General features: G+C 44.5%; 1 protein-coding gene across 2 annotated transcripts; it reads right to left on the minus strand.

The window, feature by feature from the left end:
* Positions 1–742: 742 nt before the first annotated feature.
* On the minus strand, positions 743–14620 carry decr1 (2,4-dienoyl CoA reductase 1, mitochondrial). Of its 2 annotated transcripts, XM_085424099.1 has the most exons (10): positions 14508–14620; positions 2922–3121; positions 2442–2499; positions 2277–2363; positions 2032–2179; positions 1760–1859; positions 1575–1647; positions 1338–1484; positions 1136–1198; positions 743–1035 (listed from the first exon to the last, which is right to left on the minus strand). In XM_085424099.1, exons 1-10 carry the CDS (start codon positions 14571–14573, stop codon positions 976–978), a joined length of 1002 nt encoding a protein of 333 aa, XP_085280225.1. In that variant the 5' UTR covers positions 14574–14620; the 3' UTR covers positions 743–975. The 2 variants fall into 2 exon arrangements, with proteins under 2 accessions (XP_085280225.1, XP_085280226.1); XM_085424100.1 differs by lacking the exon at positions 1575–1647 and having other exon boundaries at positions 1338–1512.
* Positions 14621–14787: the final 167 nt, after the last annotated feature.

The following is a 14787-nucleotide window of genomic DNA, read 5'->3' on the forward strand; positions in this document are numbered from 1 at the left end:
CAAAATCCTACACTGCCTATACATAGCTCATAGCTATAGCTAATGTCTTGCATAAGATCACACCTCATATTTCTCCCTTCTGTAGTACATGTCAAAAAGAAACTGGCACTTTTTTTATTACTTTTGGGAATGCAAATTAATCAAAAGATTTTGGAGCTCCATATCTCAAGAACTAAGTAATATCTTTAAGAATCGGCTCCAAAGGGACCCCGGATATTTTCTCCTCAGCCTACCCTCAAAAGAATTAACATTAAATCACTTGCAGCGCAAACTATGTGATAAACTATTGGTGCTAAAGCTAGGAAATGTATTCTCATTAACTGGGTTAAGGATAAACCTCCCTCTTTGTGGCACAGGGAATTATTTAAAGTTGTTCCTCATGAAAGAACTGCTGCTGTTTTAGGAGGACATGAGGATCTGTTTCTCAATGTTTGGTCCCCTTTGCTTATTTATTTGCCAAATGATCTGTCCCAACTGTTGAGGGGGGGTGGCTGCTTTTAAGATGTCCTCAGGTAAATGGGAAGTCTTTTTTTGTTTCTTTCTTGTTTGTTTCTCTCTTCTGTTTTCTTTTCTTTTCTGTTTTTCCCCGATATGCGTATTTGCACAGGTATATGACTTTAATGCATGTGATTTCCTTTGGGGTTTTTTCTCTTGTCTGCTTTGTTATGTGTTTTTGCTTTTCCTGATCATGAATAAAAACTGTTAAAAGTAAAAACGCAAAAACAAAAAAGAAACTCAGACCTCAGAAGATGACCTTTTTTATTATCAAACTGTCCAAAGCATTTACACTGAGTATGTGCAAACAGTCATGTGACAGCCTCACCCCAGCTGTAAGCTAACAGGTTGGCTATTGAAGATCAGCTGATTGATCATTCATTCACTTATCTGAACTCCTGTCAGGTTTATAATTACATCGTCACTGCAGAGAGTGATTTGAATGACTGTGGTGGTCTTATGATGAGTGTCACTGTGCTTTCAGGATCCTTTGGTCTTTCTGATCATCGCCTCCAGTAGCTTCCACTGATCGGGAGTCACCTGAGACACAAAGAGTTGAACAAATGTTAATACAGTAAATAGGTGGAGCCACTGAATATTCAGGTGTGAAATTGGCAGAGGGACACAATGCGACACTCACACTGCGCAGTTCATTAAACTCTCCTGCGAGTGACACATACTCTCCTCCATCAAACCGAATCACCTGAAAACAAACATGCAGTTCCTGTTACATTCAGCAGGAAGTTCAATCTGACCAATTAGTGGCGCCTCGCAAATACACCTCATGAACCATCCAACCCTACAACTGTTTGACCTTTGACCCCAGGTCATTTTAAACTCACAGCTCCAGACATCCAGGAGGCATAGTTGCTGCTCACATAAGCCGCCAGGTTTGCGATCTCAGCTGGTGTGCCGAGTCGGCCCGTTGGGATGCGGTCGATCATGGCCTTCTCGAAGGCTCCAGTTGGGTCCAAACGGCTGAAGGCCCCCTGAAACCCCCCAAACAAGCCAAAAAACCTAAACAACAACAACAAACTGAAGATAACAAACACCAGCCGCTACAGTCACGTGGGTGGCACCTTTGTTCTGATTGGTCCAGGCTGGATGATGTTGAATCTGTGGCCATAGCGCCCCCATTCTGCTGCCAGAGACCTGAGACACAGCCACAACACTAATAATGCTAACCACAGGTGATGCTGTGAGACGTTCAAGGTCATCTAACCTTACAGAGTGACCTCCGAAATCAAAATGGAATTTAACCTACTTGTAGAGCGCCTCAACTCCGGCCTTTGCTGAAGCACTCGGGACCACAAAACCAGAACCAGACTCAGCATATATGGTGGTAATGGCAAGGAAGGATGCTCCTAAACAAACAACAATAAAAACCAGACCGCAACATACCTGATACACATGATCAGAGCGAGACAGTGAAAGACATCTGAACAGATTCTCGGAGAGAAGTCTCGAATGCCAAAAAAGGTGGCACTCTATGCCTAAAGAGCCAATCAACAGCTGGACAGGAAAAGGTTTCTCTACCTTTCTGGTTCTGGATCAGCCTCTTTCCGAGCTCCAAGGTGACAAACGCTGTCCCGTTCAGGACGATGTCGGTGATGGTCTTCCAGGCGTTTGGCGACAGACGTTCTGACGGACAGACAAAGTTTCCTGCAGCATTGTTGATTATTACCTGCACCAATCAGGATGGAAGGTTTGGGGTACGGGTCAGCCAATGAGGGGCCTCAGAGATCCAGAAAGAGGTGAGTGTTTGGTGTGTGTGTGCTTACATCAGGAAGTCCAGTCAGAGCCTCAATCTGATCAACACATTGAGAGACGGCCTGAGGATCTCTGACATCACACTGCACCGCATGCACCTGAGGACAAAGAGACAACTCGTTTGGACCAGGACAGATTACACAGAGTCTGTACTGGATCCAGATTCTGGTTCTGACCTTGTTTCCAGTTTGGCTGCTGATCTCCTCAGCTGTCCGCTGCAGGACGTCCAGCTTCCTGAAGCACAAACCAAGATGGAATCAGGGTTCAGACAGTGCTCGCGGCTGGTTTTGAGTTCTGGTGGCTGCTTGGTTTAAAGAGGAGATGGAGGAAGATCCGAATGTTGCTCTGATGAAAAAGGCACCGACTCATCTATAAAGTCAGGTTACTGAAGAGGAGAACTCAGAGGCTCTCTAGAGTTCTGGTCTAATGTATGAAAACAGGTTTTCCCTGCTATCAAAAATAACTGAGGTAAACCTCAGTGTGACGATTCTTAATAATGAGAGAGGAGAGGTTAAAGTTAACGGTGCGGTTTTAATGGGCCTCTCTTCACCTTCACCAGCTGGTTCTGTAGGATCTCTGCAAACATCGTGATGAAATCGACAGTTCCTGCGCTGACGATCAGATTTAAAACAGATTATGGTCATGTGACCTCTAACCTGCTGGCAATGATGCACTGCGCTCCCAGCTGCGACAGGGTGGCAGTCATGGCGCGCCCCAGCCCTGTCCCTCCTCCTGTGATTAAGGCCATACGGTTATTGAAGCTTCCCGAGGGCAGCATGGCGTCTTCAAGGGGCGGAAAAAAGTTGGCCTGCGACCCGGAGCGGAGACCTGTTGACCCGTGGAGCCTCGACTGGAGCTGCAAACACATACGATTAATCACTTCATCAATCCGGTAAAAGTAGTGATTGATTACATTGAGCATCAGTTAGCCTCTTTATTGATAGACTCTTCCAATTTGAACTCTCAAAATGTACCTGACAGGTGAGTCCTTCTAGTAAATAAGTGTGTAACTGAGTCGGGGCTTATTGATCTCATTAATCTCCTGACAGGAAGTTCATCTAACCACCACCAATTGCATGCTTATTTACTCTGATGAAACTGATCAGTCTCATTGCTCTACGGAGTATCAGGGCCACGTTAAGAAAAACCTGTTAATAATCGTTTGGAGAATAAAGTGAAAATGTGCAGGTTACAGTAGTTGTGCGGCTGTTTCATATTGTGAAACCTGCTGTAAATCAATCTGAGGCGGACTAACTGTTATTTAAAATCCTCTGCAGGTTAGAGCAGGATAAACAGGTTAGTTTGCTGCACTGCGATGGTTTAAAGTAAAGAACACAGTTACATCAAGTGTAGCAGAGATTCATATGAATTTTAGCTGATGATGGTTGTATAGTGCAGGGGTCGGCAACCTTTCTGATGATGAGTGCCATCTAAAATTTCCTCAGAAGTCAATGTGCCATATGACTGCATTAGCAATAAATGTAATAACGCTTTATATGAACAGTTACACACTATATAGAACCACTTTAGAGAATTATATTTGTTCGCAGATGTTGGCAGCTATCAGCGAATAGTTATCAGCTATTTTGAAACAAAAAAAGGATCAAAGGTTTTTATCCATAACATCAAATGAACTGTACAACAGAAAATCCAAATGCTATTTATGGTCTCCTCACAACAATGATAAGAAAAATAAACTGGGCCAATATGGCATGTTTGTTAATACAGAGTAGACTTGTAGTCAAGACCACCTAAACTGAGACAAAGACAAGACCAAGACAAAAAAAAAAGTCTTTAAACTGCAGCCAGATGCTGCTTCGTTTACGGGTGTCGGGCATATTTATGTGTTTTTGCACTCGCATAGCCCTCCTCACCGCTGTCTACTGTCTCACTCATTTACTGAGAGGACAGACGCACGCTCCACTTGACTGTCGCATCTCTCACCCTCTCTGTATATTATCTTAGATCCTCGCATGTGACTGGCCACAATATGGAGGGATTGGAGCAAGGGGTGGGCGATATAAACAATATACGATAGAAACTATATAAATTTGGCCAACGATAGAGATTTTGACTATATCGCTCTATCGCGATAGCGCATGTTGATGATGTCATCAAGCTGCGCCTGTTTTGGTCGAAAGCATCGCAACGGCTGCAACCATTATCATCTGGAAATTATGGCGGGCGACAGTCATAGCAAAGAGATGAAGCACTTTTGAAATATGGGGAAAGCCAAAAACTGCGCTTCCTCCACTTCCGTAACATCGATTCATTAATGTTGAATTTTCTCGCAGCTGCTCTGTTCCCATGTTGTTGCAGTATATTAATAACTAACCTCGTATTGTGGATGAATAATCTCAGTTGTTCTCCTGACTGAAGTTTGGCCCGTGTACAGCATCCTGCTATGCGACTGCATTTGTCCCTGACCACCAGAATCCCTCACGTTAACTTTTATCGAGTGGAAAAAAAGTTGGCTTCATCCTCCAGCTTCACTGTGCTAATGTTATGCTAACATAGCTGTGTCGCTAGCAATCACGTAGCACAACATTATATACCAGGTAGTCCAACTTCAGTAACCCTGCAAACGCCACTGCTGTTTAGTTTTCTGTCTTTATGTTAGAAGTGGCAGCAGAGCTGTACGTTTGAATTAGTTTCAAAAATCTCAGTCAGAACATGGTATGAAATGTTTAGGTGGAAGCTAGCGAGCTAACTTCCTGTTAACTTCTAACTCTGTGAAATTTAATGAATTCTGTTTTCATGGATGCCTGGATGTAAAACTTAATTGTTACACCTGGTAAAGCAGCAACGCTGATGATTTAATTAAAGATGAAAGAATTTAGACAGTTTTTAACTCTCAGTGTCTTTGACTTTGGGACCTGAAGGCAACGGAGTTTTGGACGCAGATTACTCCGTGAAGCTCCTCACTACGGCAGCCGTAATGCTCTGACGATCCATCAAGCAGTGCTGCTTACCAAAGTTACACTAAAACATTTTTAACAGATTTCTGCAGCCAAAATCGGTTCGAGGTCAGTAAGCACAACCAGAATTCATACATAAGGTACACTCTCGATTTTTGAGAGTGGGGGGGGGGGGGGGGGGGGGGTTAGAAATGACTGAAAGATTTATTAGGCTGTGTTTTGTTCAAAAAAAGAATGACTTCATATAGGAAAAAAATATATATCACATATGAAGGGCACCTTAAACTAGTTTTTTAATTAAGCAGCAAGACAGTCTTTTAGTGCGCATGCGCCAACCAGCGTGCAGCCTGTTACAGTCGCTCCTGCTTTTTCTCTTAGTTTAGCTCTGTTTTCTTACGTATTCTTTTTTTCTGACTTGTATTTTCATCCGTTTATTATCTTTTACTCAATCATGTGGATTGAGAGAGTTTTTGTTCTTCTGGTGGCCGTGGAACTGTTACTTTTATCATGGAACGGGACCGCGGCACATCTCCTACACTCACGGACTGTTTACTCCAGAGATCAGCTGATCGCCCTGATGCCGGCCGGCTCGCTGGCCAGGCCCGCAGAAGTACCAGCTGAAATTTGGAGGAAAACACATCGGGGATGCAGAGGTCAAGGACAGAAGAGAAGAAAGAGACGGTGAGACAGCAGAGGCTCGAAGCGAGGAGGAGGTATAAACCGTGTCTGCCGTCTATCGTGATGGGAAATGTGCGATCGTTATCGAATAAAATCGACGAGCTCTCAGCACTGGTACGGAGTCAGAGGGAATACCGAGAGTGTAGCCTGATGTGTTTCACCGAATCATGGCTGCACCAGGACATTCCCGATGAGAATGCTTCCGTGGAAGGCTTCCACACTGTTCGGGCGGACAGCGACAGCATCGCTAGCGGTAAGCGGAAAGGAGGTGGGCTTGCTGTAGTTAACAACCGGTGGTGTAACCCTGCCAACATAACAGTCAAAGAAAGGATTTGTTGCCCGGACACTGAACTGTGTGCTGTTGGACTCAGGCCGTATTATTTACCCAGGGAATTCTCTCAGGTCATCTTGGTGGCTGTTTATGTTCCTCCCTCTGCTAACCCCACAGCTGCATGTGACACTATCCACTCTGCCATAGCTCGGTTACAGACTCAGCACCCGAGTGCCTTTATTGTGATCTCGGGTGACTTCAACCATGTATCACTGGACAATACACTAACAACATTCCAACAATATGTGGACTGTCCCACCAGGGGAGAGAAAACTTTAGACCTACTGTATGCTAACGTCAAGGATGCATACAGCTCCTCCTCCCTCCCCCCACTTGGTAGGTCAGATCATAACCTGATTCACCTCACCCCCCGCTATGTGCCAATTTTGAGGCGGGAACCTGTGACCACCAGGACTGTTAGGAGGTGGTCAGAGGAGGCCTTAGCAGAACTACAGGGCTGTTTCGAGGTGACCGACTGGGAAACACTCTGTGAGCCTCACGCCGAGGACATCAATGGGCTTACTGAGTGTATCACAGACTACATAACTTTCTGCACCGACTCCATTGTTCCAGCTCAGACTGTTCATTGTTACCCAAATAACAAGCCGTGGGTGACTAAGGACATCAAAGCCCTCCTCAACAACAAGAAGAGGGCTTTCAGAGGGGGCAACAAAGAGGAGGTGAGGAAGGTCCAGGTGTTACTAAAGGACAAGATCAGAGAGGCTAAGGACAATTACAGGTTGGATGCATCAGCAGGGATGATGAGACAGAGTACCGGGCTGTGGTCGACTCCTTTGTCATGTGGTGTGAGCAGAATCATCTGCAGCTCAACGTGGCAAAGACCAAGGAACTGATCGTGGACTTCAGGAAGACCAGGAAACACTTGACCCCTGTTTCAATCCAGGGGTTCAGTGTTGACATTGTGGAGGACTATAAATACCTTGGAGTTCACATTGACAATAAACTGGACTGGGCTAAAAACACCACAGCACTTTACAGGAAGGGCCAGAGTCGTCTCTATTTTTTGAGGCGACTGAGGTCCTTCAACATCTGCCAGAAAATGCTGAGGATTTTCTACGAGTCTGTTGTGGCCAGTGCGATCCTCTATGCTGTTGCATGCTGGGGGAGCAGGCTGAGGGCAGCAGATGCCAACAGACTGGATAAACTGATCCGTAAGGCCAGCAATGTTGTGGGGATGGAGCTGGACTCCCTCAAGGTGGTGTCAGAGAGGCGGATGCTGTCCAAGATAAAGACAATGTTGGATAACACCTCCCACCCACTCCATGACATGCTGATCAGTCACAGGAGCTCGTTCAGTGAGAGACTGAGATTACTGAAAAGCACCACTGAACGACACAGGAAATCATTCCTGCCTGTGGCTCCCTGTACAACGCATCCACCTAACACACTGGTTACTGCAACAGCTACACCCTTCTTGCACATGTTCTTTTTCAGCTATTTATTAATAAGTGACTTTTATGTATATATATGCCTGTATATATTGTGCTATTCTTAGTTAGTGTGTTGTCTGTCTTTGTTAATGTTTGTTTATAATGGAGCACTGTAACGAAAAATAATTTCCCCCAGGGATCAATAAAGTATTTTGATACTGATTGATTGAGAACACAGTCAGGGCTGTATCAAGACACGAGGACTAAACCCCAATTCAACCAGACCCAGAACTGATCTGGAATTAAAACAGGACTACAACAGTTCAAAATCAGGACTACTTAGGACTTAACCAAAACAGAACCAGAATCAAAACTAGACAATAGTAGCACTAAAAATCATCATAGACCTGCACTACACTTATTGTTTAATTATACCAAAGTCCACTATTTAGATTCAGAAACGTTTATATAATTATTTAGCCTTGTTGAGCAAACAAGCCTGCAAAACTTAATAAATATGAATTCGAAAAGAAACAAATGGCATCTAAAAAGGAAACACTAAGTACTGGATACATGTTCTGATGAGTTTTGGCAAACAACCATTTGACTAAATGGCCTGCATTTGTATAGCGCTTTCCTCAGTCCCTAAGGACCCCAAAGCGCTTTACACTACATTCAGTCATCGGGCTAGCGATTTTGCGAGCCCTGCAGGCTCTGTGTTTTGCCTTATATGAATCCACAGGTGTGCCACCAATTTACTCACATGGACTCTACTAACCTATCAGAAGCTTCTTCACTCACCCCGGTTCTATCAGCCGTCAGGGCTGGGGAGCAGGGGGGAGGTGCTGGCCGTCAGATTGGGGTCTGGGATGCGGGGCCTCCCTGCTACTGCAGATAAGGAGGTGGTCCGCTTGCCTCCACCCCAGAGAGAAGGGTTACATCTCCTGGGTCTAGGTGCGGCTTGCCCCTCTGGGGGCGGGGGTACCTGGACCTGGGATATAGAGTATGTTTGGGGAGTGCGACTGTTTGTGCAGTGTCTATTTGTGTCTGTCTACACGTTGGGTGAGTGCCGAGTATTTGGTTGTGTATATGGGGGTGGGAATGCACGTTTTATGTCTGCGTGCGCCTGTTCGTCTGTGTCTATATGTCAGCTTGGGTCTTAGACTTCACCTCTCTGGGAACATCTCAAGCTCTCCGAGGTACGGAGGCCTATCTCCGCTCACCACACTCCCTGCCAGTTGCTGATGCCCTTAGACGTTGGTGTGTTGGTGGTTCTTGGTGTCTGGGGCTGGGGGCTCATGTATGTACCGGCTCACTCCTGGTGGCCGATTGGCGGGGCCTGGCGCCTGTGGCCCGGCTGGGCCCCTTCCGGGGGGTGGGGTACAGCCTGAGGCCTGGTCCTCTCTGGCACAGCTGGCTGCCGGCAGAGCCCGCGGGCACGCCACTGCAACCCCCTCTGGCCTCTGCTCCGTAGCTGCTGGGTGACCTCTCCTTTGGGGCTATACTCAGCTCTTCCCAGGAGGGTGGCACGGTTCCCCCCCTTTGGTGGTCCTCCTCGGGTCCTCGTACTCTGGGGCCTCTGGATGTCTGGGGCCTGGAGCTCCTCCATACCTGCTTCATGCCCTGGGGGACGGGGCTATGGCTCCCCACACTTCCTAGCAGATCGTTACATGGAGAAACCTTTGGAATACAAGCATGCTGATCCACACAGGTGTACACCCGGGTGTTCACAGACGCGGACTACAGCTTTCTTGGCTGCTGCCTCAAAGCACATTGTGCGCTGTTTATCTTGCGTGCTGCACAATATCGTTTAATGTTTAGTATCTACTGATATCTACTGCTAGCTAGTTTATTGTGATGGTGCTGTTTTTTTATTATGTTGCTCTTTGTTGTTTGCTTTCTCTTCTGGTTTTTTTCCTCCATACAGGTGACCCAGGCATTTTTTTTTCTTTCTTCCCCCCCTTCTCACCGTCTCTTCTCCCCTTTGGTTTTCTTTCTCTCCCTCTCTTTCTTTCATTCTTTCTCCCTGTCCTATCCCCCAGTCATGTCTGTCCCGTTTGTAGCAACCAAAAATAAAATAAATTCATAATTATAATAAAGGTCAATCAAATGGACCAATATGGCAAGGCCATGATGATCCACTTGGTAAAATAAATCCGCTTGGCATCTTTCTTGGCCTTAAGACAACAATTCTGATGGCTAAAGATCCTAACGGGACACACAAAAAAAACAAACAAAAAAAAAACAAAAAAAAAACAACAACTGCCAGCTAGCAACGTCCCTCTCACCGGTAGGTTAAGTTATTTTTAGCCAATTACAAGTTGAACCTGGTAGTTGGGGTTGTTAGCTAAGATACCATCATTAAGAAGCGGCACAACTAATGCATTTTCATTTCATTTTTTTTTTTTTTTTAAATTTTATTTGTTTCACACATGGTTCAGCAGTATTTGATTTCCTTCACACAAGTCCTCATTCATATTAATATAGCACCGCACCCATAGGTGAAAAGGAGCAGGAAGAGGAATAAATTGTTATAAGCACCTGCCCCCTATCTGAACTCCAATCAATCTTACAAGTGGGCGCACTCTAACATTTATCTATATTTAACAATGCAAAACAAAACAACAAATGAATATAATCAACAATATACAATTCTACTAATATAAAATACTACAAAAATACTACTCTTGCACCGGTTTTCAGCCAACAGGTCCTTAGACAGGCAGCCAAAATCATCAATGACCCCTCTCACATTCTTCACCCCGCATTTCAGTGGCTCCCCTCCGGGCGGCGCCTCCGCTGCATTTCCTGCAGGACTAACTCCAGCTGATAAGACCATTCCCCACACCAGAAACATAAACTCTTCTTATACTACCGACAATTCATTCACTTATAGTCACTTACAGTTATTTACTGACCTTTCAGTCACTTTAATTTTAAAACTGTAAAATTTTAAAACTGTGTATATACTGTATATTCTGTGTATTTATTATCTTACTCTTATTACCTGTTTATGCCCTGTCCTTATCTTCAACGTCATGCTGCTCTGTTGTATGTTAATTGCCCCCTTGGGGATAAATAAAGTCTCTCTGATTCTGATTCTACTTGATGGCACAGAAGAACTGTTCCTTCCACATTTAGCCCAGTTATCGTTTTAAGCATGTAACACATTTTAAAACGGTGTATATTTGTAGAACTCTTAAGATTATCATGAAGAGAATTCCATGTTCTTATACCGCTAACCGTCAGACACATTTGCCTTTGTGAGGTCCTAGCAAACTGATGCCTCAAATAAAATTTCCTTCTACAATCCCCACTTCCTGAACACAATACAAATAAACTTTGTAACTTCAGAGGTAATGTATTATTTTTTGCCTTGAACATTATTAATCATGTTTGTAATTTCACTAAATCTTATAATTTCAACAAATTCGATTTTATAAACAGATTATTTGTATGTTCTCTATATTTAACATTATGAACCATTCGTACCACTTTCTTCTGTAACAAGTATACAGGTTTTATATTACTCGCATATGTATTCCCCCGCACTTCAGCACAGTAACTGAGATAGGGGGAAATTAGTGAGAAATATAAAATACTAGGGCTGAACGATATATCGCATTTGCGATAATATCGCGACATGATCAAGTGCAATTTTCTAACCGCAAAGGCTGCGATTATACTCTGGACATGTCCAAATTCATGGGCTGCATCCTCCTGAGGCCGCATTTGTAGACCAATTACGTCACAGCGACGCGCCGAAGGCTGTCCAAATTCGTAGACTCCTCCGAATGTAGCCGACAAATGCGTCCTCCTTTTCCCCGAATTTGAAGGATGGGTCGGGTGTGTCCTTCGTGGCCCACCATATCCCAGAATTCATAGCGCGGCCCAGCCAAACTCCAGTTTCCAATAATGGCGGCCGCTACTAAGTTTTAAAATTACTCTTATTAATCTTTCTGGGTCACAAAATAAACTTTTAACATATTTTCAGGCGAGAAACTAGTTGTGTAAACATCAAATATCTGCTCGGTTTATCAAGATATCGCATATTTGCAAAAGTGCTTCGACGTTTTCGGAGGCGTCTGTTACCCACCAGCTCGACAGCTAGCCGGGAGCTCGAGGATTACTGATGCGGCCGAGAACGGCACATCATTTTCAGATCACCGCGGACTTTCGCTGCTCGGGTTAAACGTAATATATATAAGTCACTTAGACAACCTAAAAATGTTATTGTTGGGCTTTTTTCAGTGTTTTGTTTGTTCGTGAGTAAATCGGTTTGGCTGAGATTAAAGTTATTAGATTAGATAAAATAAAACTTTATTGATCCCCCGGGTGGGTTCCTCCTTGGTTTTCACACAGCTGACTAAACGTCAAACAGAAAACTGATTAAACAGAAGTATGAGACAGTCGAGAATTTACACCAGTGTCTGGTTATATTTTAGATAGCAAGAAGCAGACGGCCGAGTTTATTAAACTCCACCGAGACAGCGGTGACGCTAATCAGAAGGCTAGACCGTCCAATTTCACGGCCGTTTACATCCGGCCTACCCGACCGTCTGAGGACCAGTGCGGCCTCTTCAGCTTTGCCTCTGCCACTTGAAGATGTCGTGGAGGCAGAGTTGAATAGTTACCTGTTGACCCCTGTCATTGACGGAGAGGATGATCCCTTAGCCTGGTGGAAGGTGCACAACATTCACTTTCCACGACTGTGCAAGATGGCCCGCAAATATCTGTGTGTGCCAGCCACAAGTGCCCCCTCAGAGCGTCTGTTCAGCACTGGAGGGAATATAGTGACCTGCACTCGCTCATCCTTAAAGCCAGCAAAAGTAGATATGCTGGTCTTCCTAGCAAAAAACCTGTGAGCTAGGATGATTATGGCTAGCTGAGCCATACTCATTGTGCACTTTAGTTTGTGCTGTGTTGCTGTTACTTACTGCAGATAATCAAGATGTTCAGCCAGTTTTAATTTAAAGGCGTGTTTGTGTGTGTGTTTATACAATTGCTATTATGTTTGCACTTTATGTGTAATGTTACTGACTGCAGAGATCAGTAAGATGTGTGTATTTTTTATTTATTAGTTTTATTTATTTAATATTATTTTTTAATTTAATGACTGTCTAGTACCGTATTTTCACGACCATAAGGCGCACTTAAAAGTCTTAGATTTTCTTCAAAAAGTACGGCGCGCCCTATAGCGCAGTGCGCCCTGTGTGTTGTAATGAGGACGTAGTAGAGAACACCATGAGAACGCTAAAGGGTGAAGTGTGGCAGAGTTGGAGGAAAGACTCGAGCGGTGGATCATCGAGCAAAGAACGAGCGGGAGAAGCGTTTCGACGGTCACCATTCGGCTAAAAGCAGTTTCACTTTCACTTTTTATGAAACGGTGCCATTTTTCCATCCGGACCAGGACTACGGTAGCGCAGCAACTTCCAGCGGATTATAAGGAAAAGCTGGCCATCTTCCGCCCCTACTGCAGCAAACACATCCAGCCCAGCCACATCACTAACATGGACGAGGTCCTGCTCACTTTTGACATCCCAGTGAGTCACACTGTGGAGAAGAAGGGGACCAGCACGGTAGCGATACGCACAACGGGGTATGAAAAGTCTTCTTTTACTGTTGTGCTTGGCACAAAGAGTGGAAGGCAGCGCCGGGTGAGTTACGCCACAATTTGCGAATGGATTGTAGATGCTTGGGCTAACATGTCTGCTGGCACTGTTGTTCGAGCTTTCGCAAAAGCCGGCATCATTTCCGAGGAGCCGCACGGCACGGAAAGTGACTCTGACAGTGAAGAAAGTGAACCTGTAATGTTTGATGGAGATTCAGCGCAGCTGTTCAATTCAGACACAGAGGATGAGGACTTCGATGGGTTTGATTGATGATAAAAATGTGAGTACCGAACTTTGTTTTGCTCCTGCTTTATTTTTAAATACGCACACTTGTATGCTTGTGTGTTGTTGATGATGACGATTATTGGTAATAAAAATGTGAGTAAGGTACCGAACTCAGGTTTGCTCCCGCTTTATTTTTAAATACGCATACGGTACTTGTATGCGCCCTATGATCCAGTGCGCCTTATGTGTGTGTTAAATACAGTAATGGCACACATAACTGAGACTGCGCCTTTTAGCACAGTGCGTCTTATGGTCGTGAAAATACGGTAGTTCACAGATGTCGAAAAACTGAGTGTGGTAAAGCCACTGATTTTTTTTAATGTATATTTCTGCAATCTGCACATTGCACTGACTTTCATTTTAATGTTTACACCAGGGTTCCTTGTCAGCACTTTATGCTCAGATGTTTGTAAGCTAAAAATAAACTATTGTGTATGTTCAAATATACTGTTGTGATTGAAGAAGTTAAATAAAAATGTCAGTCATCAATTCATGCATCACCTCATGTCATCATAACAGAGGTCTGTCTTCCAGGAAAGAACAGTTTAAAATTAATGTAATATAGTATTGGCCATACTATAAGATGTATTGCTTGTCTTTGTTTAATAATACAGAAGACAAAGACCTTAAAAAATAATCGCATATCGCATCGCAATCGCAATATTGGGGCAAAAAATCGCAATTAGATTATTTTCCATAATCGTTCAGCCCTATAAAATACGCATTGCCTTATAATCTAATATCCTGACATATACAGTGTACTGTCAGTGCAGAGGATGAAATCAGCCAGGACAGCTCAGGAAACATCTGCTCACATCTGGCTGAATTCATGGGAACTTCTAATCAACCACTCAGCTGCCTGTGCGCTGAGGCACGCGCCTCAGGTGGACATGCGATAGCTGGGTGAGAGGTCAACACCCTAAAAAACGTATTTACTCTATCATCGCTCAAACAGTCCGCTTTCTGACGTCACAGACGCCCGAGTGAGGGCATCAACAAAATGCTGCATAATTAAAGTTTCCCTCACGCGCACAGCGGAGCTCCTTACGACTGCCGCGAGCCTCCCTGTTCTCCCCACGACACGCGCCGCCATCTTCGTCGGCTCACGAAGGCGTCATAATGGGTCGTACTAAGTAAAGCAGGAGCGGCGGGAACGTCAAAACGGAAAAGCTCCCAGTCCGGTTAATGCTCGGGAATCACTCGGGACTGACCTGGATAAGAATTTGTCCATTTCTGAGTTAAAGGTTGTATTAGATTTGGTTCTTGATGACGACGACGACTATTATTGATCGCCTGGTTTTGTTTTG

This window comes from Rhamphochromis longiceps, linkage group LG11, assembly GCF_057381845.1.
Source record: "Rhamphochromis longiceps isolate RC_006_pf linkage group LG11, R_longiceps_female_GT1.1, whole genome shotgun sequence".
NCBI lineage: Eukaryota > Metazoa > Chordata > Actinopteri > Cichliformes > Cichlidae > Rhamphochromis > Rhamphochromis longiceps.